A 26,945-nucleotide genomic window follows, 5' to 3' on the forward strand; every position below is an offset into this window, starting at 1 on the left:
AGTGGCTGAACACAAACTTAATTGTTAGTCTTTCCAATGAGATAGGTACTATCACCTTGCCCTCTGGCAATGGACAAAAGAGGCATAAGAAACTCTTTTGCCTGGTGCACCGAGTTAAATTCAGAACTAACGTGTGGTTTTAACCGCCTCGAAATGTCTACCAACGACCTCCATAAATGTTTGCTGAAGAGTGAAGAAACAAGGATGGTCTCAAAAGTACGTGATTTCAGAGTTTAATTTTATCTGAAGCTAGAGGGCTGGCACGCCAACAGTCTCGAGGCAGTAGACACGGCCACGTAGATGCGAGCGCAAATCTAAACACCTTCGGTGGCTGAGAAAAGGACCTTTCCTCTCGCTTAAAGAGGCGAGAGTGTGAGGATAAGGGTCCTCCCAGCCGAGCAGCAATAGTGTAGGCAGAGTCTGGCCCGTGCCAAGCAGGCTGTCTGAGAGGTGGAGGGTCCAGCGTGGGCTCCGGAAGCAGGAAAGGCGAGCAGGTGTGGGATCTAAATTAGGATAAGGGCGGGAGCGCGCTCCACTCAGAAGGACGCAGCTTGCGCTCGGCAGTGAACCTTTTCCCTGTAGCTCTTCTGGGTTCGGTGGCCTGGGGTGGCTAGTGACCCACTCAAACCCAGAGAACGAATGCAGACTAGCCTCTTTTAAGGGTGTTCCTTTTTGAGCGCCTAACTGCACCCCATTTCAAGCCCAGACTCTTCACACAACTGACTGTATGCCTCGGGGTCAAAGTGGGGAGCGGCCGGGGTGCAGAGCAGGGAGCCCCGCGGGAAGGGCGGGGATGCCTGGGCCGGAAGGCGTCCCAGGCTCGACTGGGAGCCGGCGCTCTCTTTCGACGCCACCCCGCTGCCTCCGCCCCCGAGCCGGCCGGGACGGCACCAAGTCTCCGCCCCTGGCGCACCGCGCACCTCACCTTGAACGCTGCCCCACCCACCTCAAGCCTATTGGGCCTCCTGGGCCTAGGACACTCCGCAATTGGCTAGAGTCGTCCACGGAGGCCCCGCCCATCTCCCCGCCCCAGTTCCCGTCCGCCGGTACTTTGGACGGCGGCGTGGCGCCCCTCCTCCCCTCCCGGTCCCCGCCCCCTGGAGCAAATGCTGCCGAGCTGCGGCCGCGGGGCAGATGCACGCGCTCGGGCCCTTCTAGCAGGCGCGAGCAGTCGCTGGGCGCGCGAAAGCGAAAGGAGGAAGAGGAAGGGAGGGCGAGGGCGGGGTGTTGAGGAGGGGCGGGAGGAGGAAGAGGAGGAGGTTGGAGCGCGCTCGCGCCTGGCCTCGCGCCCGCGCCGAGGGAGGGGGGAAAGGGGCGCGCGCGCGCACGCTCGCGTCCTCGCTCGCTCCATCCATCCATCCTCCGGTCGCGGCACGCGCGCGCGCTCCGGGCTCGCGCCGCACCCCCCGCCCGGGAGAGGCGGGCTGGAGTGGGGGGCGGGGGGAGGGGCGCGCGGACGGCGCGCGGACTGCGCGCGGGCGGGGTGAGGTGAGGAGGAGGAGGCGGCGACGGGACGAGAAGGGAGGGGAAGGGGCCATGGCCGCCCGGTGAGGCGGCGAGGCGGGGGGGCAGCCCGACCCCCCGGCCCCGGGCCCGGGCCCCGGGGAGAGGCGAGGACGGACCGACGGACATGGGGCTCCGGAGCAGCCGCCGTCGCCGCCGCCGCCGGAGGACGCGGCCCTGAGAGGCCGCCGGGCCCCGGCGCGGCCCCCCGGGCGGGGTGAGTACGGAACAGGGACGGGGGAGGGGCCTGCGGGGGGCGGGGGGCGGGGCCCGAGGCGGGGCTTGGGCCCCCTCCCCCCAGGTCTGGGTCAGCGCCCCTTCCCCTCCCCCAGGGCCGACGCGGAAACGCCCGGCTTTCCCCGGCTTCCCGGCCGGGCCGGGGCCCCCCGGTCTCCCCCTGGCTGGGTCCTCCTTGGGCGGGGCAGGGCCGGCCGGGGAGGGGGCGCGGGGCCTTTGTTAGGGAGCCAGGCCCCAGCCCCCGGGACAATAGAGACACCCTCCCGGAATCCTCTCCCCGGCCCGTCCGGGATCTGGGCAGGCGGCGACCTAGAGGGGTCGGGACGAGTCCCACTCTGCTTACTCTCTGGGGGTCGGTCTGTCCCGGCCCGCCGCTGGCCTTGGGCGGCTCGGCTCTCCTCCCCCCAGTCGGTATGATGCAGCAGCAGTGCCGCAAGGACGGGAGAAGAGCCGCGACACGGCCTGCTCCCCTTCCCAGTGCCCCTGGCTCATTTGTCAGTCCCCACCCCACTCGAGGCCGGCAGCTCCTTAAACTCGCACCCACTGTTCAGTGGGGCCCCGAACTGTGGGCACTGTTTCTGAATCCTACGGTGGGGGTTTCTGGACTTTGGGGCTCTTGGAGAGACTTCCGGGCTGGTCCTGAGGGAGGGAGGGTACGATCTAAAAGAACAGGTAAGGGGAGTGCCCACTCCTCGCGTGCGTACCATGGGGCTCTCCTCCGCTCCTGTTCTTAGTGGCTAGAAATGCCCTTTGCCTGTAGGTTTCTGTGGGCTCTGATCCCCTTGTAGAGTGGCAGGCTTATTTTAAGAGAAGACAGAGTGGGGTGAAGGTTGTAGGGTATTAGGGCCATTCCTACTTCTGGTAGCAGTACCCCCCCAAGTGGACATCCTGGCTGAAAGCAGAGGTGACTCTGACAGCCCTTAGGGAAACGGGGTTGTCTTGAGGAGTCTGTGCAGTTTTTTTGCCACACCCTGTGGGTTTGCTTTGAGGCCTTAGAGTTCCTTCTCCTCCCCCTGCTGCATTGCACCATGGGTATCAAAGAGGGGTTTGAGTTTTGGGTACCTGGGATGAGCTGCTGCCTCCTATAGACCTAGAGTCTGATTGGCAAGGCAGTATATAGCTCAGGGCCTGAGCTTAGGCCTGGGAAGGACTAGGCCACCTCTGGTTTTCAGGCCCTGAAGGACCCTCTAGACTTAGCGAACGGGGCCTTGGGGAGGGAGACACTCTGATGCCAGGATTAAGCCCTGGGCTTGGAGGTGGGGAGGGGAGGTGGCAGTCTCTGGAGGTGTCTTGGACTCATACCAACACCCCCACCTCCATGTGTGCAGCCGTGTTGCCGCCCGCTGTGCTATGAGCAGTCAGAGCGCCGTCTCCACAAGAGTTTACACATGAAAATGGAGGAAATGTCTTTGTCTGGCCTGGATAACAGCAAACTAGAGGTGAGGCTCCCCACGTGTGCCTCTAGTTCTTTCTCTTGATGTCTCCGCGTCGCTAAATCTGGCATCTGTGCCAAAGCAGGAATTTGGGTAGTCAGCCTTGTTCCTTAGAGGGAATAACCAGCTGAAAAGGCCCAAGGATCTGGGAGGAAGAAGGAACTCAAAAATCAAGGTCAGGAAAGTGGCAAAGAGAGCAGCTTCTTTGGTCAGGGCCAAGAGATGTGGTTGGTGAGAGTTGTTCAGTCAAGGCAGGGTGTTACCCTTGTGACCATGGATGTTGGTGTTCTCTCCCGGGGGCCCAGGCCATCGCTCAGGAGATATATGCTGACCTGGTCGAGGATTCTTGTTTGGGATTCTGCTTTGAAGTACACCGGGCTGTCAAGTGTGGCTACTTCTTCCTGGATGATACAGATCCTGATAGCATGAAGGATTTTGGTGAGCTTCAGGGTGGAAGGGGAGAGTGGTCTAACTCTGCTGGGGAAGGGCTTAGAGGGTTCTTCAGAAACTGCCCTATTTGCAGAGCCTGGAGCTTCTGTGAGCTTAGGCAAGAATGAGTTTAAAGAGAGCCTGGGACCATAGGTGAGAACAAGAAGTTAGGATCCCCTGCCCACTCTGATCGCCACGCCTCTCCTGTCCCCAGAGATCGTGGACCAGCCTGGGTTGGACATCTTTGGACAGGTTTTCAACCAGTGGAAGAGCAAGGAGTGTGTTTGCCCCAACTGCAGCCGCAGTATTGCTGCTTCCCGCTTTGCCCCCCACCTGGAGAAGTGCCTGGGAATGGGTCGCAACAGCAGCCGAATCGCCAACCGCCGGTGAGAATCTGTTTCCAGCACCAGCAGTGCACATCTTGTGCAATTTGTACCGTGGTGTAGTCTCAGGGGGGCCACTAGTAGGGTACAGGGGTGGGCCATACTTAGTCCTCACATGCTTCACTGTGCATTCATGGGCAGATGGGTGACCCTTTTTCTTCTCAACTCTGGGCAGGATTGCCAATAGCAACAATATGAACAAGTCTGAGAGTGACCAAGAAGACAACGATGACATCAATGACAATGACTGGTCCTATGGCTCAGAGAAGAAAGGTGTTTGGGGGTCTGGGGAAACCTGGGGTGACGTGGGAAAACAGCAGTATAGTATGCATTTGCCGTAAACTGTCTAGATGGGGAAGAATGTAGTCTTCGAAAACATGAATGTTCTGAGAGCGAGAATGTAAAAGTAACTGTGCTCTTTGTTCTGTTGTCCCCCAGCCAAGAAGAGAAAATCAGACAAGGTGAGAGGAGAGCCGGGGCGAGCATGGGGGAAGTTTGGGTGAAGGACAGATACCCTTCCTTTTGGTCAGGGAGTGCTCAGGTCTTTTGACTCAAGTGTGAGGTCACCGGGGGGCATCTCTGGGTTTGGGAGTTAGGGTGTCTGGTGGGCAGGGGAGCTCCAGAAGTTTTGTTGGTGGGAGGGAGCGAGCGAATACAGATAGACGTCTTCATACGGGGAGGAATGGTATACGTTTGAGGTTTGTTTGTTTGTCAAATCTTTTTTCCTTTCCTGGGTTCTCGGCTCCCCCTTATCATTGCCCTTTCCCCAAAGCTATGGTATCTCCCATTCCAGAACCCTAATTCCCCTCGAAGATCCAAGGCTCTAAAACACAAAAATGGTAAGTGGGGCTAGACCAGCAGGGGCGCTGCTAGCTATGTTATTACAGGGCTTGTAGTGGGGGTGAGGGAGGGCCTGTGATCCTTCTGTCACCCCCACTTCCTCTCTGGTTATTTTCAGGGTTCTCTGTCTGTACCTCTGCATCAAACACCCTTCCCCTTCTTTTTTCTTCTTCAGGGGAACTTAGCAACTCCGATCCTTTTAAGGTGAGTAGACGCTAACCTTTGTGTGCTTCTCCCTATTCTTACGAGGTGGTTGGGATTTGGACAAGTGCTTGTAGCGCTATTTAAGTCTTGGGTGTTCATGTTCTTTGTGGGTCCTGTCCCCATGTCTATGTGCAGGTAGGTTGGAGGGACTTTTGGAAAATTACTTGGAGTCAGGGGTGAACGGGACTGCTTCCCCATCCACTCCTCTGCCTGCCCTCTTTTTACTTCTCTGACCCGTTTTTTTACTTCTGACCTGTACCTCTGGTTCTCTCACAGTATAGCAACTCAACTGGGATCAGCTATGAGACCCTGGGGCCAGAAGAGCTGCGGAGCCTGCTCACCACGGTGCGTGACTGGAGAGGGAGGTTTGGTTTGGTTTGGGCTGGGCAATGGGCAGCCCAAAATGACCCTGAAGGAGGCAGGTGACATGGCAGCAGGAGCCATAGCTTTCTGTGAAAGTGGCTTCCTAATCCACTAGCTCTGGGGTTGGTTTCTACTTGGTCAGTATAGTGTTGGTGCAGAGGGAGCATCTAGTGTTTTGAAAAGGTCTCCTGCCCCTGCTTTCAGCTGTGTTCTTTTTCCAGCAATGTGGAGTGATTTCTGAACATACCAAGAAGATGTGCACAAGGTGAGCTTGGAAACCAGGAGGCTGATCCTGGGTGTGGGTTGCAAGTCCCCCTGGATCTGAGCAGTGGGCTCCCTTCCTTACCCTCCCTTCATCTAATAGGCCTTATTAGGCCACCATCTGGGGATTCACCGTTGACTCTTTCCCTGTCCCTCCAGCTTCTGCTTCACCTGAGTTCCTGAAGTCCTTCCCTGCCTTGTCAGGGTCTGATCATTCTGTCCCCACCAGGTCACTACGCTGCCCGCAGCACACGGATGAACAGAGGCGAACTGTACGGATTTATTTCCTTGGGCCCTCAGCGTAAGTGACCTTCCCAGAAGTTTGGTGGGTCAGGCTGCTGATCTCTTTCCCTAACATTTCTCTTTGACTCCTAGTGTTCTTCCAGAGGTAGAGAGCTCCTTGGATAACGATGGCTTTGACATGACTGACAGCCAGGCCCTCATCAGCCGGCTTCAGTGGGACGGCTCTTCTGATCTCTCACCTTCTGATTCAGGCTCCTCCAAGACTAGTGAAAATCAGGGATGGGGTTTAGGTATACCATGCACTTGATCTTGGGCTTTTGGCAGTGGGGCACCCCTCTCTTTCCACAACTGCATTTTCATCCCTTGTTCCTCTTCCTCTGCAGGTACCAACAGCTCTGAATCACGGAAAACCAAGAAAAAGAAATCCCATCTGAGCTTGGTAGGGACTGCCTCTGGCCTGGGCTCCAACAAGAAGAAAAAGCCAAAGCCACCGGCTCCCCCAACGCCCAGCATCTATGATGACATCAACTGACTTGGGTGTAAGGGATAGCCTTTGGCTGAGAGAGCCCTCTCTCCCGACCCCCACCCAGGCAGCATAGCCTGGCATATGGACAGCTGCTGGGGGTTTGGGCTTGGGAAGCTTGGTGGGCCAGGCAGGCAGAGGACCCAATTATGAGCCCCTGGGGGGTGTCAGGGTCCTCTGCAACGAAGCATGACTCCTCGGCGTGCAGGACTCAGACCTGGACATATTATGCCTTGGACATAAGTTTGGTGGGGAGGCGGTTTTCCTATTTATTCTGTGAGTTACTGGATGTCCAGCTAGGCTGGGAGCCTGACCTGGGCACTGTGCCAGGGCACTGCCTGCTCCCCACCCCAGGAACTGGACTAAGCCCTGCCGAGGGGCATTGTGGCTACCCAGGCTGCTTTGGGTTGGAAGCTGAGCCCAGAGGGGGCCTCCCCTGGCTGCCCTCAGCAATGTGAAAGGGTCCGGTGCTTGGAGCTGAGGGGCAGGGCTGCTATGTCCTGTTTGTGCAGAGTCCTGTCAAATGTCCCCATTCCCTGGGGTCAGCAGGCACAGTGCTGTCTGCTAAGGTGGGCGTCCAGAACTGCCTCACAGGGGGCAGCCCTTTCCCCTCAGTCCCCATGGGCCTCCTTGGCAGCAGGAGCTGTCCTTTTGTTGTTGGGTGCCGGGAAAGGACCTTCAGCCTCTACAGCTTCAAGGAATGGGAAGGGGAGGGTAGGAAGAGGGAGCCTGTATCAGAGTGGCCCCCTGCCCTCCCTGCCCCAGGGCTGTGAGGAACGGCCCAGGTGAGAGGGACGGTGCTGCTTTATTTGAAATGTTTCTTACCTCATTCCCTGCCCCAGGAAGGGGCCCAGCCTCACCCTCCTGGGGTGGCCCCGTGTTCTCCCTCCCTTCCTGCCCCCTGCCCTGCCCTGCTGGGGCAGCCTGAGTTCCCAGCTGCTGCTTGCCCCCCACCCCCTTTTACCTTGACCAGCTTCGGTTCCTCTCAGCGCTCTCTCCTCTAAAGCCTGCCCTGTTTCCCCTCCCTTGCCGCTTTTAAGTTATTTATTCTGTACTTGTGGTTTGGGGCTCTGAGGAAAACCCTAATCTTGTGCCTCTCTCCCTTTGCTAGGAGTAGGGTGGGATGAGAAGGTAGTCTCTGCCCTGGGTTGCCAGTGGAGCTTGGAAGGGTGCTCTTGCCCCTCTGTGGGACTGTCATGCCATAGCACCCACCTACCAGACCTATATCCCACCTCCAAGCAGGTACCATCACACCTTGGAGCTGGAAGATCTGGCTATGGGCTGATTGACAGGGATGGGGTTAATCCTGAGCCAAATTTTCTGGCACTTGCTATACATGTCCCCTCTCTTCCCAGGAGGAGCCACTCCCGTATTGGGTAGCTAGTACCCAGGACTGGTTGAACTGATTGGGATAGGGACCCAGAGGGTTAAGGGAACAACAGTGCAGGGCTGCAGTACCCCATCTGGAGCCCCAGTTTCCCTGGGGTGGTTCTCATTGTGGCTGATGCCTGGTTACAAATTGATTTTTTTTTTAACCCAAGTATTGTGATTATTTTTTTTTAAAGTCAAGCTAATTTTGGCAGGAGTTAGAATAAGTCCTGGAGCCTGGGCCCCTCTGTCCTTGGCCCTCCATAGCCTTCTCACTAGAGGGGGAAAGAGAAGGTTCTCGGGCCGGCCCCACTACCAAGCACAGCTTGGGAACCTGCCGAAGGTCGGGAAGCCGTCCCAGGCCCCTGTCCCTCTGGAGAAGTAGCTGCAGCTCAGGCCAACTCACTCTGCTCTCTCTTCCACCTCTCCCTTTCCCTCTGGTTGGAGGGAGTAGTTTGGGAACTGGTTTGTCCACAATAACTTCCCCATTGTCCCTTGGCTCACCCTCAGGGCAGAACCCCCTGCCTGGGCTGGGTGAGAGATGGGCTTGGTCCAGCAGGGACCCTGAGGGAACAAGCCCCTTCCTTCTGGGGAGTTTGCCCTCCCTACTGTGTAGTTGAACAGGGGCTAGGAACTCCCCACTCCCTCCCTCTAACAGCAGGCTGTGTGGGTTTCTATTCCCATCCTCCCCGCCCTGGCTAGGTCGTCCACCCTGTATCCTATCATGTGTCTGTGTGGGGGGGTTCTGTACTAATTTCCATGGCCGGTGGCTTTTCCTTCCATGCATCACTCCCCCCCGCATGCCCAGGGGCCACCCGCCTGGCATTACCGCATGCTGGGGTCATTGGGGGAGGGGGGTGGGGCTCACGCTGTCCTGTGGTCTTGAGATTTTTATTTTTGCATATGTAATCCATCCTGTACAGGTAGCTAACTTTGTAAACGCTGTGTATTCCCCTCTGCCCCCATGGCTGCTGGTGTAAATAAACTGCATCTCCCGTTGGTAGCCTGGCCTACCCACTCATTACCATGTTGCTGAGGGCAGAGCAGTCACAAAGAGGCTCCATAACCACAAAACGGAATTTTATTCATTCATACTGACCATCTAAGGGCCTAGGGAAGGGCAATCTCTACCCAGGGCTCATCCTTGGAACTGGGCAGGGCACTGGATTAGGGCCAGTTCTCTTGCAGTCTGAGACCTAGGTTAGCAGCAGCTGTGGCTTGGCCTTTCAATGCTGGGGGCTTGGCCTCCTGCCGCAGTCCCCTTCCTGACTGAGCTCTATACAGGACTATTTAGAAAAAAGGGCAAGCAAAGTGCTTTAAAAGAAAGCAAAATATCCTATTCCTGCTACAAGGGGCACAAGGAGGAGGTGGTGGCAGCTGGGTGCTATAGGGAAAGCTGGCAGTCTTCATCCCTGTGAATTTAGTTTCCAAAGGTCCACACTCATCTAAGGAGTGGAAGGTACTTCAGGCTCCCTAGGGAGATATGCTAAGGCCATGCTGAACTGTCCTGGCAGCAACCCTGGGGGTTAGGGACCAGACATGCAAGGTACTGGGCTAAGGCCACAGCCAGGAGGGAAAGACCCAGAGCCCAGGCTTCTCACTGAGCTTGGCCTTTGAACTTTGGGATTCCAAAAGAGGGAAGATGATATCCTTGTTTCTACCTGAGTTGTGCTTGCAGAGATATCTGTACCCTGTGGACATTAAGAGGCCACACACCTGCTCCCTGGGTCCTATGGACAGGGTACCCACCATACCCTTCCCATCCCCGCCTCCCAGGTCCTGGGGCCCAGCTCTGGCCAGGAAAGGGGGGAGGCCATGAAGGAGGAAGACCATGCCTTTCTTTGTCTCCCGATGTCCTTATCTTCCATACATCCCAAATACTAAAAAGCTGAAGAAGACTGTAACTCCAACTAAGGAGACAGTGGCGGGTGCTGTGAAGAACTGGCGGTAATTGATACGGAAGTACCAGACCACACCCAAGAGCACCACAAACACAGGCACCATGAGGCTGCCCACGTTGACACCAAGGCTGGATTGCTCAGTGGTTGGGGTCAAGGAGGCTGAGGGGCCAGAAACTGCTGGCCCTGGGGGTGAGCGGTGGCAGTGAATCACGCAGTTGTTGGTGATGTTCAGGGATCTCAGCGTGCGTGCTGGGTCCTGCAGCAGCCGACCCTGGTAGATCAATTTCATCTGGCTCTCTTGTCCAGGGAAGTATTTGCTACAAGGATGAAAAAAAAAAAGACTAGATAAAGAATAAGGCTATAAAGGCCTGGACCAACAAGCAGGGCATGGAAGACACTGAAGGTCTTGTTTACGGAAGTCTCCCATTTCCCCTTAGCAGAGGCCAGCCCTTAAAATTCCTCTTTTGTTCAGGGATATGCACCAACTTCTTCAGGGAAACCAACACCTGAGGCACAAGTCCTGAGCAGCTGCCCCCTTTCCAGCCTACTCACCTTTTTAGGGCGCCCACAGTGTCCTCTGGCCTGGCCACAGCTAGCTCCTCGGTGTCATTGAGGAACTTGAGGCGAACATTGATGAGGCTAGGGCTGGGAGAGAGGCAGGTGCCATCATCTAATTCCAGTGCAGCTTCTGGGCGGCTGCTCTCCAGGCCTGCTTGTCTTTTTTTAGGCAGGCCTTGGATGTCGAGGAGATGCTCAAGGCTGGGCTCCATATCTCCCCTAGCTCCAGGTTCTCCAGTGGTGTCTCCCCCACTGTCACTGGTCTCTTCAGCCTTGTCATCATTGCCCCCTGATGGATGGGGGTGTTCTGTCGGTTCCGGAGTGCCTTGGTTTACCAGCTGGTCCACATGCCCCAGATGGAGAACAGACGTGTCACCTGCTGACACAATGGTGCCCAGCAGCTGGTTGTTACTGCTGTCGGCTACATAGGTAGAAAGCCAGGCTAGGACCAAGGCTAGAGTCAGCACCACCACACCTGCCACCACCATCACCTCGTTACCCACACCCTCAATGAGGGTGACATCAGAGAGCTCCATGGCCTGGCTGCTGACTGGGTCCACACTGCAGGAACAAAGGGGGATAGCATCAGCAGGGCCTGAGGGGTTATAACCAGGTTTTTAGTTTGTTTAGGTTCTGGGGCAGACTAAGGTTAAAAAAAAAAAAAAAGGAAAAGAAAAAAGAAGAAAAGGATGGGGGGAGGTGGTGTAGTGTAGGAAGGACAGCCAATCTCCTAACAGTAGTAGACCCTCAATCACAAGCTAAGGACTTACCCTTGACCCCTTGGCCTCTATTGTGAAACTCTAGCTTTCAGATTCTGTGCCCATAGGGAGCATGGGTCACCAGAAAAGCTTCATAACCTTGTCACTAGCTGCTGATTGCTTTTTTTTTTTTTTTTTTTTTTTTTAATTTAGAGAATAATGGAGAAAGAACACTTGCTTCTTCTTTTTGAGACAGGGTTTCTCTGTGTAGCCCTAGCTGTCTCGGAACTACCTGCTCTGTAGACGAGGCTTACTTCAAACTCACCTGCCCCTGCCTGAGTATTGGGGTTTAAAGGGATGTGCCACCACTGCTCAGCTTACATTTTGCTTCTTTAAGCCTGGATTTCTCTAGGATTTCTAACGTGTGACCAAGCATATACACACCTCCTAGCAGCCTCAATGGTAGCTTCAGAGAATAAGAAGACTCCTTCATAGGCATTGTGCAGCCATCCTTGCCAGATTCTCTTTTGATTACATCCCATTCATGACCACACACCCATTCATGCTCAGATGTCAAGAGCCAAATAAATAAATAAACACACTTTTGATCAATCAAGGACAGAATCAGATCACTTCACATGGACAAATATATTGGGACTATTGGCAGGCATGTTTGTCTATTAAACTGTTCTGGCAAATTCTGGGGAGCCACATAGGAGAGTCAACAGAAACACTACCCTCTAGTCTCCATGGGCTTGGCTTACAACTGCAAAACCACTGTCCCAGCATATACTCCAGTTATCCCAGAACTTGAGAAAAAAGGCAAGTAAGGATAGGAGATTTAAGAAAAGCTTCCACTACATTGCAGGTTCAAGGCCAGCCTAGGCTACATGAGACAGCTTCAAGAAAACAATTGCCCAAGAAGAAATTATTTGGAAAAATTTCCCAACAATTTCCCACAATCCTTATTTCAGTCTGTCTTGTGCTATGAAGGTTCTCCCTCTGTGCGGCTTCTGAGAAAGCATTGGAGGCTCTCTGCATATTCCTCAGAGTACCTTCTCTTTTCCTTGGAGAATCTATTTTCACAGCTGTCTCTAGGCAAATCCATCTGGTGATTATCATTATCAGACTATTCTCACAGCACCCACAAAACATCATTATACTTATAACCTGTCCATCTCTTCATTGACTCCTGGAAGGTAAGAACCGAGGGTAGTTCTCTTTGTTCGAAGCTCTTAATACAATGCCACGTGAGCTACGCAAGGCATTATCTGTAGAACACACCAACATTCGAAGAGTTTCCACAGTCTTAGTTAACAGATAACTGTCTAGCCCCTCTTCTAGCTATGCAACTTCCAAAAACGTTCTCAAAGCCTCAGCTTTCTCAACAGGAAAGTGGGGTTTAAAATGGTTACCTACCTCATAAGGTTGTTTTGAAGATGACGTGAAATCATCGAAGCAAAAATAATTAACACTGTTCAATAAACAAATGATAGCAATTACGTTTCACTCACTCCCACAACTAAACCCTGATGGTAAGGTTAGTGTCAGGAGCCGTGATTTTACACAAAAGGAAACTGTGGCAAAGACAGATGGGAACGGAGGACACAAGGAACTGCCGTGGGCAGGGGCCAGAAAGGACCTTGCATCTGTCTGATCCAAGGCCTCAGTTTTCTCCTCAGCCTGTGGACGACTCTGACCGCACTGTGGGGAGTCGTCCCCGACCGTGCTTTTTTCTGAGGTGAAGGTTCTGCGTCTGAGAGGTCCTATTCCCTTGGCAGTGGAGTCCATGAACCCCCCGAGCCGAGGGGCTTCTGGGTTTCGGTCGCAGTGCCTAAGCCTGACTCTCCGGGCCAGTAATGGTTTAGGGTCAGGTGAGGAAGCGGGGGTCTGGGGGTAGGGGGTCACAAACCATCCACACCCCTCAAACTTCGGGGCGGGGCAGAGGAGGGGGGCGGAGCTTGAGGACGCGAGGAGTCATGGGAAATTAAAGGGGGCTTGGATTGTTACTGTGCCTCGATGGGGAAGGAGATCCTCACCTGACAAAGCCAGGATAAATGTTTTGACTTCGCCAGGACAGTCTTTGTACTCCTCTTTCCGTAGGGGTCAGGGGAGGGGCTGGCAATTCAGGATTCTGTCCAGGGTCCGATCTCTTCCGGCTTTTCTCGGAAGCTGTTAACATCCGGGACAGGAAGTCCCGCCTCCCCCGCCTAGTACTGATGACGCAAAGCTACGTAAGGCGGATTGACGTAAACGTAATCTTTAAATAAAAGGGCCAGGTTGCGCAGCGGCAGGAGGGGCGGGGTCGTTGTTGGCGGGATTTCGGACCTCAGGCAGTAAGACCACGCCCATTGGGCGTGGCCTCAGGCCGCCTGGAGGTCAGAGGCGGGGCCAGAAGGGAAGCGGCTGGGGGAGGTGCTTGTTGGAGGGCGTGGTTTCGTACTTAGACGATTGCCCTGGGTAGCTGGTCTACTCGCCGCTAAGTTTCCTTCTTTCCCGCGTGGTTTTTCCTTCCGGCTTGGTTCTCGAACTCCAGAGCTAATGGGATTCGTTACTGCTCCGCGAATGCGCACCGGGCTCCAATGTTGGGAGCGGTAAGGTCTGGTATTTCTGACTTCTAAGACAGTTGTTACTCGAAGAGACAGGCAAGAATACAATTTAAAGACTTAATAAAGTACTTGAAGATTTCTGCCCCATATAGCTTTGATAAATAAAGCAGGAAGGCATTTTAAAGAGATACAAATACAGTGCCCTCTTAAAATATGATTTTTTTTTCCTTTTCTTTATTTGTTTCTATGTGTATGCTGTGTGTGGGTGCTTTTAGAAGCCAGAAGAGGGCATTGGATCTCTAGGAGCTAGGGTTACAGGAGGTTGTAAATCGCCAGTCTTGATTGAGTGCTGGGAAGAGAACTCAGGTCTTCTGGAAAGAGCAGCAAGTGCTCTTAACCGTTGAATCATCTCTCCAAGTCTATCACCCTGGATTAGTTTTTCCCACCCCCCCTTTTTTTTTTTTTTTTTTTTTTTGTCTGTTGATTCGCTGTAGTAGAGCAGCGGTTCTCAACCTTTGGGTCTAACAACTCTTTCAAAGGTCGCATATCAGATCTTACATTAGTATTCATAACAGTAGCAAAATTACAGTTGTGAAGTAGCAACAAAAATAACTTGACAGTTGGGAGTCACTACTACATGAGCCACTGTGTTGAAGGGTCACAGGTTGAACCAGTGGAGTGGATGCTCTTGAACTTCTGATCTTCCCATCCAGGCACCACCATGTTTTGATGGCCTTGGTTCTGGTCATTTTAAAAAATGTATTACATTTTATTTATTGATGGTGTCTATGTAGATGTGTGCACTACAGCCCAAACGTGGAAGTCAGAGGACAGCTTGTGGGACTTGATTTCTCCTACCCTGTGGCTCTCAGGGATTGAACTAATGTCTCACCAGCCTTTGTGGCAAGTGCCTTTCTCCCATACCATCTCACTGGCCCCTCCTTAATTATTTTTCATGGCACTATAGATGTCCTCTTTATCTTTCCTAAACTATTGAACTTTGAGACTTAGGTGTTTGCTTGTTTTAAGGCAGTTCTCCAAGTAACTCAGGCTGACCTTGAACTCCTGACCCACCTGTCTGTCTCTGCCTCCTAGGCATCTTCCACTATGCTCTACTTTTTCTTTTTTTGTTTTTTTTTTTTCCTGCGTTTTTTGTTTGTTTTGAGTCAGGATCTCAACTGACCAGGTTAGCCTTGAACTCTCTCAGTCTCAGGAAGACAGACCTTAAAATGTGTTTTGCCTGACTCAGCCTCTGGAGTAGCTATAGTTAAATGACTCTGCCAAGCTACCTGGCTGCCTCTGTGTGTGTGTGTGTGTGTGTACATGTGTATATGCAGGTACATGTGTATGCGGGCCTCAGGAGTCTTTCTCAGTCACTCTCTCTACCATACTTTCTGAGACAAGTAAGGGTCTCTTACTGACCCTGCAGGTAATTAGGCTACACTAGTTGGCCAGCAGGCCCCAGGGACCCACCTGCCCTCACCTCTTAGCACTGTCATTACACATCACATACATACAGCTGTGCTGGGCCTTTTTTTTTAAAGATTTATTTGTTTTATGTATACCATTGCTCTCTTCAGACACACCAGAAGAGGGCATCAGATCCCATTACAGATGGTTGTGAGCCACCATGTGGTTGCTGGGAATTAAACTCAGGACCTCTGGAAGAACAGTCAGTGCTCATAACCGCTGAGCCATCTCTCCAGCCCACTTTTTTTTTTTTGTTTTTGTTTTTTTTTTGTTTTTTTTTGTTTTTTTTTTTGTTTGTTTGTTTGTTTTTTTGAGACAGGGTTTCTCTGTGTAGCCCTGGCTGTCCTGGAACTCACTCTGTAGACCAGGCTAGCCTCGAACTCAGAAATCCACCTGCCTCTGCCTCCCAAGTGCTGGGATTAAAGGCATGCGCCACCACCTCTTTATTTTATTTTAATTTAATTTTATTTCATTTATTTACTTCGAGATAGCATCTCTCTATGTAGTCCTGGCTGTCCTAAAACTTGCTTTGTAGATCAGGCTAGCCTAGAACTCAGAATGATCACCCTCCCCCTTCCTCCCAAGTGCTGAGATCAAAGATGTATACCACCATGGCCTGATATTATTATTATTATTATTATTATTATTATTATTATTATTATTATTATTAAATGTGGGTACCGAGGATCAAATGAAGACCTTCATACTTATACTTTACCAAAAGAACCATCTTCCCAGCCCTTAGAATGACATCTGATGTTTTGTTTTTCTCTGTGTAGCTCTGGCTGTCCTGTAACTCTCTTTGTAGACCAGGCTGTCTCAAACTAACAGAGATCTGCCTCCCAAGTACTGGAATTGAAGGCATGCACTACCATGCCCAGCTTAAGAATGACATCTTTAAGAGGACAAAACCCTTGGAGGCTCCCAGAGACAGAACCATGACCCAAAGAACGAGCATTGGCTGGACCTAGGGACCCCTACACATATGTAGCAGATTTGTTTGTTTGTTTTTTTTGTTTGTTTGTTTGTTTGTTTGTTTTGGGGTTTTTTTTGTTTGGTTGGTTTTTCGAGACAGGGTTTCTCTGTCTAGCCCTGGCTGTCCTGGAACTCACTCTGTAGACCAGGCTGGCCTCGAACTCAGAAATCCGCCTGTCTCTGCCTCCCAAGTGCTGGGATTAAAGGCGTGCACCACCACCGCCCGGCACTGTAGCAGATTTGTAACTTGGTCTTCATGTAGGTCCCCCAACAAGTGGAACAGGGGCTGTCCCTGACTCTGTTGCCTGCCTGTGGATCCTATTCCCTAACTGGACTGCCTTGTCCGGTCTCAGTAGGACTTACCTAGTCAGTCAGTCCTACAGTGGCTCAGGGGGCACTCCCCACTTCTCAGAGAAGAGGAAGGGAAGTGGGGGAGGAGCTGTGTGAGGGGGGGGACCCTGGGAGGAGCTGATATTGGGATGTAAAGTGGATTAATAAATTAATGAAAAGAAAAAAGCAACATCTTCAAAGCAAAGCTCCCAACTCAGGCCTGGGAAGGCTTTCTTTCTCTTCTCAGAGCAGTGGTTCTCACCCCTCTTAACAATGTGCCCCTTTACCGTAGTTCCTCATGTTATGGTGACTTCCAGCCATAAGAATATTCTCATTGCTAATTCATAATTGTGATTTTGCTACTGTTATGAACTGTAATATAAATGTTTGTGTTTTCCAAAGGTCTTGGGAAAGGACCCCTGTGAAAGGGTCCTTCGGGTCCCCAAAGGGATCACAACCACTGGTTGAGCGCCACTGTCTTGAACCTTTTGGTTCTGTGGAACTAAAGCAAACCTTCTATCTAGAAACAGGTGGTTCCTGCTCTGCTGAACCAGGGCGGAGGAGGCTGTCCTCGTGCCAATGAAAGGGAATCTGCACAGAACTCCCTGGAGGAGGGAACTGGACAGAGGCCCCAGGAAGCAGGCCCAGGCCTTCTGATTCGGCTCTCCTTTCTGCTTGGTAATGCCAACTGGTTTTTGAGAACTTAGATCCCCAGAAAAAGGTCAAATAAGTTCCTCTGTTCTCTACTGGGATAGCTACTGTCAGGCTTGGGTCTGGAGGTGGCGCCGGGGGAAGGGGAGGGGGAGAAGGCTGGTGGTCTGTAACTCTTCATGTCACCAGTAACACCTGTTCAAGGCAGAAAGCTTAGAAGCCCCAAAGGACACAAAGGAGAATAGCAGTGGAGCAGTGGGCTTTCCAGTCACATTTAAACCTGACAATGTCCATATGTTTGTTCTGTGCACAAATTATTTATTTGCACTCATAGCCTTGAAAAGCTTCCTCCTAAGGGTGAGTGGTCCACCTTCTTGTCTCTGAGTCCAGAAGTAAGAGGGGACAGCTTTTTAGCTTTCTGGGCCCCAGAAGCCACTCTAGAGCGACTGCCAATTAAAATTCCATGCAACGTTTGGGCAGAAGGGAGAATCCATCATAAATGCCTCTTCAAAGACTACAGCCCCGTTTCTCGGGTTCACCGAGGCAGTAATTGAATAAGCACAGAGGTAAAGGCAGGCTACCTCGGGAGTGGTCACAGACTACAGTTCTGTAGATAGAGTATCATCCAGTCCAAAAAATGGGGAAGACTGTGCCGAGCAGTGTTCACCACTACCAAAAACAGTTTCCAAGAAGGGTTCAGTTCTGGACGTGGTAACCAGTTTACTGAGCTTGTGTTGCTGGGCCTGTGTACGGAGGAGGTCAGAGGACACAATAGAATCTTGCCTACATCTTGTTGAGTTTTTCTTTTCGTTTTGTTTTTGAGACAGGGTCGTATGTAGCCCAGGCTGTTTTTTTTTTTGTTTTGTTTTGTTTTGTTTTTTTTGTTTTTTTTTTTTTGTTTTTGTTTTTTTTGTTTTTTTGGTTTTTTGTTTTCCGATTTTTCCGAGACAGGGTTTCTCTGTATAGTCCTGGCTGTCCTGGAACTCACTCTGTAGACCAGGCTGGCCTCGAACTCAGAAATCCGCCTGCCTCTGCCTCCCAAGTGCTGGGATTAAAGGCATGCACCACCACTGCCTGGCACCAGGCTGGTTTCGAACTCTGGCTTCCACCTCCCAAATGATGTCGTCCACTGTGGAGGTTTGGCTGCCTGGTTTTCTGGTTTGGGATCAAGCTTGGGGCCCGCTCATTGTGAGCTCCGCCCCAGGCCCCTGCTGAGTCTTCACTTCACAGCCAGAAGGTCGGAAAGAACTACTAAAAGGAACTGTCAGAACTGTGGCTTTAACAGAGGAGAAGAGGAGGGGAGAGAAGGACTCTGTGACTGGGGGAGGGGTTGGAGGAGGACAGTGGTCGGGATGTAAAATGACTAAATTAGTGGAGGAAGGAAAAACAAAGATCATCCCAGCATCCGGGACACGTGTTTCACTAAGAGCTAGAGATGTGTGATTCTGTAATGGGACACTTACCTGCTCAGTATGTACCCGGCCTTGGGTTCCATGCCTAGTGCTGAGAAGAAAAATCAGCCAGTCCTTGAAGTTCTGCCCAGAGTTTGGGTAGAACACACAGGCTGGGAAGCAGGGTCTCCCCAACCCCAAGATCTTGCTAGCTTTGAATTCACAATTCTACTGCCTCAGGCTCCTGAGTACTGGGGTTAGAGGTATGAGCCATCAAGTCCAACTAAGGGCATGTCACTATGAAATGGGCAGAGTAGGCAAAATATAGGTGGCAGGGACAAGCTGCACAAGGGGATCAGTTGCTTGTAGCTTGGGTGGCTACAGAGGCCATCTGCTTAAAGCAGGTGGGTGAAAGGTTTCTTTGGGGACAGGCTGAGAAGGCCTGAAGATCAAAGGTGGCTTAAGATGTCAGTGGAGGGACAAGCTACTCCTGCAGGGCATGCAAAGTGCAGAGGAAGCAGTAGTTGGTTTTCCCCGGAGCGGGTGCAAGTTCAGAGCTCACTGGATTCGTCCCTCCACACACAGCAGCAGGTAGTCTCTGAGCAATGGAGGCAGAGGAAGCTGGGCGGCAGCCTGCCGGCAGTGGCTACCCAGCTGAGCTCGAACAGCCAAGCGGGCCAGGTGCTGCAGCCGTCTTGGCTGCTTCTCCATGCTTAGGGCTGAGCTGTAGAAGGCTTTGTGTTCCTAGGCCAGAAGGAAGGAAGATCAATTGGGTGAGCTGATAGCCCTGATTTTGCCTTCCCAGAAGATAATTCAATGGTAGAGCTCCAGGCCATTTTCTCTTTTGGAGGGGAGGCTGGGGACGGTGTTTCAAGATACAGTTTCTCTATGTAGCAACCCTGGCTGTCCTGGAACTCTATTTGTAGACCAGGCTGAACTTGCAGAGATCTGCCTGCTTCTGCCTCTCAAGGGCTGGGATTGAAGGCGTGCAGCACCACTCCCTGTCCTGCTTGGGAATTTTCAGCACATAGCACCCTGCCATAGACTGGATTTCAGTCATGGGCCACTCCCACCCCAGACATGCTGGTGGAATTCCCACCAAATCATAGCTGACTGATTTATGAATGTCTGTCAGCAAGGGGCCAAGCAGTATAGGAGATCAAAGTTCTGTCTGCACTGTTCCAGACAGGCCAGGAACCCAGGGGTTTCATCCTCTTTTGCCTGGGAATCCATCTTCTTTCTTCCCCTGAAGCTGGTCTTGAAGCTTGAAGGGAGAGGCCTCTGGCCTCTCTATCCCCTAGTAAAGAATGTGGCCCATGGAGTGGACATACCTGCCACAGCTCAGGGAGCACGGCCTCCACCCAGATGTCACAGGATGGGACACATGGATAAGCATTAAGGAGGACTTCCAGGGCCCGAGGAAAGTTGGCACAGTGTTTCAGCATCTGGAAATCAAATTAGGAGTTTAGTGTTGCCCCAACTAAGGCAAGCCCAAGAAGGCTGGCTAACACAAACTACCACAAACAACTTTTCTTGTGCCTCAGCCTTCCCTATCCAGATACATTCCAAGCTCCTGGTCCCAGTTCTGTTGACTCTTTAACTTCTTTTGGACACCCTCCTCCCTCTGCCAAGATGGGCATAGACCTCTAGTCACTGAGAGAAGCTTTTAATCTTCTAGATCCTTCCTTCCAGTCAGGGCATTTCTAGCCTAGGATTCCCCAGCACACCTCAGGGTGAACGGGCCGAGCCCCGTAGTCCAGCAGCGCTGCAAAGAGGACCTCGGGCTCCCAGTTGGGGGCGTCCTGTACCGCTTGCAGCGCGCAGTCCATTGGTGTGTGGCCTGCCCCATTGGTAACTTCAGGGCTTGCCCCGTGGCGCAACAACAGCTCTGCCAGACCTCCGCAGCCATTAGCACAGGCATTGTGCAGTGGTGTGTGGCGCTTGCGACCTGCAGCCTGGGGATCAGCCCCCGCTTCCAGGAGTTGTCGCGCTGCAGCCTCGTGCTGCCGGTTGCTGCCTGGCCCCTCTGCTCCAGCGCACGCTGCATTCAGCGCAGTCTCTCCCTGACTGGTGCGCACGGTCACGTCTGCACCATTCTGCAGGTAGAGGGCCACATGTTGTTCCAGCCCACGAGCTGCAGCCACATGCAGGGGCGTGACTTCGCTCTCTTGCGATGCCACATTCACAGACGCTCCAGCCTCCAGCAGCAACTTGGCGCACCTATGGACAGGGTGCAAGGCTTGGGAGACATCCTGAGGACCAAGACCTGCTATCACCACCCATATCCTTCCTGCACCTCTGTTTAAGAGGCTGGCCTAGTTTTCTCCATCTGATCACAGAAATCCCAAACAAACAAACAGCAGAGTTATAGGGCCAGCTGAAACTGTCAGAAGTATCTTAAGTTTTCAGATATAAAAAGTTATGCCCCAGATAGTCTACTGTAGTAGCTAAGAGCACACACATAACATTAATGGATGTATATGACAGTCCAGGGAGTCTACCCTCACCTGAACTGATTTATTTTTTTTCCATAGACAGGGTCTCTCCGTATAGCTCTGGCTATCCTGGAACTCACTCTGTAGACCAGGCTGGCTTCAAACTCAGAGGTCTGCCTGCCTCTGCCTATCCACCCTGTCCCGCTGAGTGCCAGAAGTATTTATTTTGTGCTAGGTGTGACCCAGGTAGGCTAGGCAAGCTATCACTGAGCCACACCCCTCTCCTGCCAGCCTTCAGTCTAACGCTCTCCCAACTGAGCTATTTCGGCGGCTCCTGCCAGCCTCAAACACTGCGTAGCGGTAGATGACCTTAAACTTCTGATCCTCCTGCCTCTTCCTGCTTGTTGGGATTCTGGGTGTGCCCCATGTGGTGCCAGTGATCAAAGCCAATGCTCCGTGCATGTTTGTAAGTAGGCACACTTCCAACTGAGCGACAACCCTGGCTCCTGGCTCCTAATATTTTGATAGGGCAAGATTAGGAAAACTGACTCCTGTGTACACCACGGCACATGGAATAGTAAGTGTGTTAGAAAACAATAGATGACTACCCTTCCTGACCAGGCTGTGTTGTTCTCTTGGTCAAGGAAAGCCTTTAGGGACTTGCCTACTCTACTTTCCTTAGAGAAAACAAGCAGGGGCTGGAGAGATGGCTCAGTGGTTAATTGCACCGGCTGCTCTTCCAAAAGTCCTGAGTTCAATTCCCAGCAACCACATGGTGGCTCACAACCATCTGTAATGGGATCTGAGGCCCTCTTATAGTGTGTCTGAAGATAGCTACAGTGTATTCATGTATATAAATAAAAGTACTAAAAAAGAAAAGAAAACAAGTAAAACCAAAGAAAACATTTTAGGGAGAAACTGTTTCCCAGTCTCAGAATTCTTAGAAAGAATTCTGCACACAGTTGTAGCAAACGTGCTGCAGGTTGTAGCACAGATACACCCACTGTGGTGCCGAGCATGAGCGGAACTAAATTGCCAATGAAACAAAACCAATGGTGATTTATAATGGAAAGGGACAGTAGCAGCTGCTGGGAGGCCAGGGACAGATCATGTTAATGAAACTCAGATAACTGGAGACCCTTTCCCCAAATACAATACACGTCATGGGTACCAGTGCTCAGTGGGCGAGGACTGAGGAAACACTGCCTCTGACAAATACTGGGCTTAATTCTTCTCCTCCTCCTCCTCCCCCTCCTCCTCCTCCTTAATCCTCCTCTTCCTCCTCCTCCTCTTCTTCCTCCTCCTCCTCTTCCTCCTTCTCTTCCTCTTCCTCCTCCTCCTTTTCCTCTTCCTCCTCCTCCTCCTCTTCCTCCTTCTCCTCTTCCTCTTCCTCCTCCTCCTTTTCTTCTTCCTCCTCCTCCTTCTCCTCTTCCTCTTCCTCCTCCTCCTCCTCCTCCTCCTCCTCCTCCTCCTCCTCCTCCTCCTCCTCCTCCTCCTCCTCCTCCTTCTTTGACAAGGTTTTTCTCTGTCCTAACAGTCCTGGTCTAATACCAAACAGGTCTATGATCTAAGCATTGGGGAGGCAGAGGCAGGAGGACCACTAAGATTTCAAGATCAGTCTGGCATAAATAGCAAGTACCAGGCCAGCCAGGTAAATAGAGAGAGAGAGACTGTGTCAAAACCAAACTACAAAACAAATCTTAAAAATTAACCAGCTGGGCAGAGAGAGCTGAGCATAGTGATGGAGACCTGTAATACTCAGGAGGCAGAGGCAGGGGGATCAAGAGTGAGAAGCCAGCTTTGGCAACATAGATTCGGTCTCAAAGTAGAAGGAAAACCAGACACGGTGCTGTGATTCCAACTGCAGGAAACCAGACACCCTACTCTGGTCTCTGCAGGGCCCTGTACACATGTGCATACACACATACACATGCATAGACAATAATTCGGCCTCCTTCTACACATGAGAATGTAGTACATGCTTTAAAGACAACAGAGTTCCATCCATCAAGTCACCTTTGCTCCTAGGCAGATCAATTGCACACACAGATATACATTCCCCATAAAACCATTCCAGGCCACGGGCACTTACTGCAAAGACTCAGGAGCTGTGCAGAGGTGCAAGGGAGTCATGCCCTCTTCAGACAGTACATTAGCCTTGGCACCAAATGTGAGCAGCAGCCGAACACAGTCGGGATGGGCTTGGGCACAAGCCTCGTGCAAGGCAGCACGTCCTCCAATACGGGCGTCAAGCTCAGCTCCCTGCAGGATAAGGTGTCGGGCACAGTCTGTGTAGCCTCTGGCCACAGCGATGGTAAGAGGTGCCGTCTGTTTGGTCTTTGGAGTCAGCACCCAGAATCCTGGGGAGAAAAAGCAGTATTGTAGGTAGGACTTTATATGGGAGAGCAGGGTAGACCAGTTGTCTGACTGACAGTGGATGCTGGCCTTCCCTAGGTCTAGCTTACTGAGCACAGATAGCCAAGCTGTACCTGTGGCTAGGAGTCCCCTCAAATCCTGAGTTGGGAGTATACATTGGAAGAGCCTTTTAAAACACTTTGTCAGCCAGGCGATGGTGGTGCACAATCAATCCCAGCACTCAGGAGGCAGAGGCAGGTACACCTCTGAGTTTGAGGCCAGCCTGGTCTACAGAGAGAGTTCCAGGACAGCCAGGACTACACAGAGAAACCCTGTCTCAAAAAAAAAACAAAAAAACAAAAAACAAAAAACAAAAACAAACAAACAAACAAACAAAAGCCAACCTAAGTCCAATTCCCATTTGGGGTATGATGGTATGCTTCAGGAAAAAGCCAGAGCAGCCTGGGTAAAGTCACCGTGTCATGGCTGCAGGTAAGCAGGACCTGGAGCCTGCAGTGCCTAACTGTACTGCATCCTAAAGCTCCTCTGAGGCCCCAGACAGAAGGGATGAGGTTGAAGCAATCTCATGTCAATGTTTCAAAACAATTTCAGTTAAGTATCTAGTCAACTTTCACAAATGTGCTGAGTTGGGATACATTCTAGAAAAATGTATCTACACATAAAGTTGCTACTCAACACACAAAGGGGTCTGGGCCTGTGTGGCTCTGTGGTACAGTATTTGCCTGTGTGTTGGCTCTGAGTTCCATCTCTGAGTGCCATAAGCAAGCAAGCAACAACAAAAACCAAGCCGGGCAGTGGTGGCGCACGTTTTTAATCCCAGCACTTGGGAGGCAGAGGCAGGCAGATTTCTGAGTTCGAGGCCAGCCAGGTCTACAGAGTGAGTTCCAGGACAGCCAGGGCTACACAGAGAAACCTTGCTCGCACCCCCCCCCCCCAACAAAATAAAACAAAAAACCAAAAAATCAAACCAGCAGCAACAACAAAAGGAACAGAATGGAGGGGTGGGGCTGGGGGTGGGTGGGGTGGGTGGAGAGATGGCTTATTAGTTAGGAATTGTGCTGCCCCTCCAGATGACAGGAGTTCAATCCCTAGCATCCACATGGCGGCTCACAAAAGTCTGTAACTCCAGTTCCAGGAGATCCAATAGTTTCTCCTTGCTTCAGGCACACAAAGAGTGCATAGACCTACATGCAGACAAAACACTCATATACATAAAAGAAAAAAGTAAGAAAAAAGGGAGATGGTTGGTGGCACACACCCATAATCCCAGCACTCAGGAAGGAAGCAGAGACAAGCAGATCTCCGATATGTGATATGTTCTACATATCGGGTTCCAGGACAGGCAGGACTACATAATGAGATGCTGTCTCCTAAAATAAACAAAGAAGGGCTAGGTATCTGTTGGGGAAGATAGTCCTCTTTGAATGAGCACAAAGCTTTGTGAGGGACACTGGGATGGTGAGGGAGGAAAGAGGCCAGCAGCCTAACCACATGAGCTAAAGTCAGCCTGGTGATCAGTGGGGTGACATCCAGAATGTTCCCACATCCCCTCCAGGTGACAGTATATGCTCTACACTGCTAAGTGTTTTTGACGCTCTAGCCAGGTCCTCTACCTAATGCTGAAGAATTTTACAGCTTTAATATAAGACACCATTTGCTTGTTAAAAGAAGGGCCAGAGTCTCAACAATAATTTTATTTTAAGAAAAAAAAAAAACAAACAAAAAAAAACCAAATCTACCACTCTGTTTGGAGAGTAGTCCTATAAATCCAGCTTTCAAGTATTCTAAGGTTGCTGACATGGAAAGATGTTCCATGAATCAATGTCAGCTTCTAATGTTGTGTGTGCCCAGGTATGGAGGTGTGTGGCTGGGATCCGGCACTTGGCAGGAGGCAGAAAGATCCCAGGTTCCAGACAGTGCTTATTAGCGTTCAAATTAGAGTTCGTTCCTATTGCCCCCAAATATAATTGGGCTGGTGGGATGGCTCAGCAGGAGGGGCTTGGTTTTTCTCTCTGCAACACCACTCCCTAACCCCCATCGTCAGTAAGGGTAAGGAAAAATTGCATATGAATTTCATAAAAATTTTCTACTATAGCAGGAAACATGGCTATCTCTGAGTTGGAGGCCAGCCTGGTCTACAGAGTGAATTCCAGGACAGCCAGGGCTACACAGAGAAACTTTGTCTCGAAAAACAACAACAACAACAACAACAAAAAGCCAAAACAAAAAAAGTTTGGAGGGTGGGCATAGTGGCTCACACCCTTAATCCCAACATTAAGGAGGCAGAGGCAGGTGGATTTCTATAAGTTTGAGGAAAACCATGATTGGCCTCAACTGTTTAGGAAGGAGCTAATATGGGTGACTATGAGGGGCTGTCCATTCTAGGCTTGTCACAGAGAAATGAGGTATGGATTCTTCTTCCCTTCCCAACCCCCACTTCCGCCCCTCTTCTGCCCTCCTAGATGCTGCTCCCTACCCTGTTCCGCTGACCAGGCCAGCTGGTTGCTCACAGTCTCCACAATCATGTTGGCAGCTTCTTCATCTTGGAACAGGATTTGGACCTGCTGTAGGTCTCCAGAGAACAGGGCATTGTGGACAGCTGGGTCCCGGCAGGAGCGGCGAGGTCTAATGAGTCGGGCCTGGGGACTAGGGGGGTACCTGTGGCTGCGGCACTGATGGGCAGCGGCCCTCCTCCTGTCCTCCCACTCCAGCCACTCTCTCTGGAGGCGGAGAGCACGCAGCGTGGAGGACGTGAAAGGAAAAGTCTCCCCTGCCATGAGGGGTCCAGTGGTCTGTGCAGTGCCACCTAGGCAGAGAATTGTTTCTTGTCCCAGCTACTACCCTTGCTCTGCGGAGCCACCCTGCCCCCTTCCTGGTAAGCTGGAGAAGCAGCTGAGGCTATAAATAGGCCCTTCACTGCATCAGTAAACAGTTTGCCTAGAGTCATGATCTTAATGCAGATGGTATTGGGCCAGCCTCTGACCCTGCTGGTACCCTTCCAATGGTTGGCAGAGCCTCAGCCAAGGTCACTCCTGTACCCCACTTCTCTGGAGTGAGCCTTCTACTTGAAGGGATCATGAGATGGGTGGGCAGGACAGGGCAGAGGAAGGACCAGGGTCCTGTAGCCTCTGGCTGGCAAAGTGGGCAGAAGCCCAGGATGGCCCACAGACCTCAGTCAGGGGAGGTGGAGAGATTTTCCAAGAAGCCAACCCACTCTTCCTGAATTTGAAATGACTGCAACCACTGCACACATGTACCATGCTTTCTAGAATTTAAATGACTCTCAGATCCATCTCCACTCAGATGACCAGTCAGTGATACAGTTTAATACAAAACTGATTTAGTCAGGAAATGAGATAGCCAAGCTAAGTATTTCAGTTCAGCACCTGAGATGGATGGTCCTATTTTATAGACTCACAGAACTTAAGGATTTTGTTGTTGCTGCTGCTGGTTTTTTTTTTTTTTTTTTTTTTTTTTTTTTTTTTTTTTTTTTTTTTTTTTTTGGTTTTTCGAGACAGGGTTTCTCTGTGTAGCCCTGGCTGTCCTGGAACTCACTCTGTAGACCAGGCTGGCCTCGAACTCAGAAATCCGCCTCCCTCTACCTCCCAAGTGCTGGGATTAAAGGCCTGCGCCACCACCACCCAGCTGTTTTTGTTTTTTGAGACAGGGTTTCACTGTGTAGCTCTGGAACTACCTCTGTAGACCAGGCTGGCCTTGAACTCAGAGATCCATTTCCCTTTGCCTCGGGAATGCTGGGATCAAAGGTGTGCACCTACACCAAAGGGTGGAACTTGCTTTAATAGGTAAAACTGACTCAAGGTCAC

General features: G+C 51.6%; 3 protein-coding genes across 8 annotated transcripts; 1 reads left to right on the top strand and 2 right to left on the bottom strand.

Moving 5' to 3' along the window:
- Positions 1 to 1,444: 1,444 nt before the first annotated feature.
- On the top strand, positions 1,445 to 8,790 carry Atxn7l3 (ataxin 7 like 3). 5 transcript variants are annotated; one of them, XM_034506665.2, is made up of 13 exons: positions 1,445 to 1,720; positions 3,069 to 3,179; positions 3,479 to 3,611; positions 3,817 to 3,988; positions 4,161 to 4,258; positions 4,424 to 4,446; positions 4,758 to 4,824; positions 4,944 to 5,029; positions 5,306 to 5,374; positions 5,614 to 5,657; positions 5,883 to 5,954; positions 6,029 to 6,186; positions 6,280 to 8,790. In XM_034506665.2, the coding sequence occupies exons 2-13, from the start codon at positions 3,129 to 3,131 to the stop codon at positions 6,426 to 6,428; spliced, it is 1,122 nt and encodes a 373-aa protein (XP_034362556.1). In that variant the 5' UTR covers positions 1,445 to 1,720; positions 3,069 to 3,128; the 3' UTR covers positions 6,429 to 8,790. The 5 variants fall into 5 exon arrangements, with proteins under 5 accessions (XP_034362556.1, XP_034362560.1, XP_034362559.1 ...); XM_034506669.2 differs by having other exon boundaries at positions 1,447 to 1,720; positions 5,001 to 5,029; XM_034506668.2 differs by having other exon boundaries at positions 1,447 to 1,720; positions 4,779 to 4,824.
- Positions 8,791 to 8,850: 60 nt separating this feature from the next.
- Tmub2 (transmembrane and ubiquitin like domain containing 2) lies at positions 8,851 to 13,162 on the bottom strand. Of its 2 annotated transcripts, XM_034506675.2 has the most exons (4): positions 12,984 to 13,162; positions 12,364 to 12,418; positions 10,241 to 10,807; positions 8,851 to 10,005 (listed from the first exon to the last, which is right to left on the bottom strand). In XM_034506675.2, exons 2-4 carry the CDS (start codon positions 12,396 to 12,398, stop codon positions 9,645 to 9,647), a joined length of 963 nt encoding a protein of 320 aa, XP_034362566.1. In that variant the 5' UTR covers positions 12,399 to 12,418; positions 12,984 to 13,162; the 3' UTR covers positions 8,851 to 9,644. The 2 variants fall into 2 exon arrangements, with proteins under 2 accessions (XP_034362566.1, XP_034362564.1); XM_034506673.2 differs by lacking the exon at positions 12,364 to 12,418 and having other exon boundaries at positions 12,984 to 13,144.
- A 4,662-nt stretch (positions 13,163 to 17,824) lies between these two features.
- Positions 17,825 to 26,105, bottom strand: Asb16 (ankyrin repeat and SOCS box containing 16). The gene is made up of 5 exons (XM_034506664.2): positions 25,598 to 26,105; positions 22,838 to 23,105; positions 20,038 to 20,530; positions 19,642 to 19,755; positions 17,825 to 19,054 (listed from the first exon to the last, which is right to left on the bottom strand). Exons 1-5 carry the CDS (start codon positions 25,896 to 25,898, stop codon positions 18,869 to 18,871), a joined length of 1,362 nt encoding a protein of 453 aa, XP_034362555.1. The 5' UTR covers positions 25,899 to 26,105; the 3' UTR covers positions 17,825 to 18,868.
- Between the last annotated feature and the right edge of the window lie 840 nt (positions 26,106 to 26,945).

This window comes from Arvicanthis niloticus, chromosome 6 (assembly GCF_011762505.2).
Source record: "Arvicanthis niloticus isolate mArvNil1 chromosome 6, mArvNil1.pat.X, whole genome shotgun sequence".
NCBI classification, from domain to species: Eukaryota; Metazoa; Chordata; class Mammalia; order Rodentia; family Muridae; genus Arvicanthis; species Arvicanthis niloticus.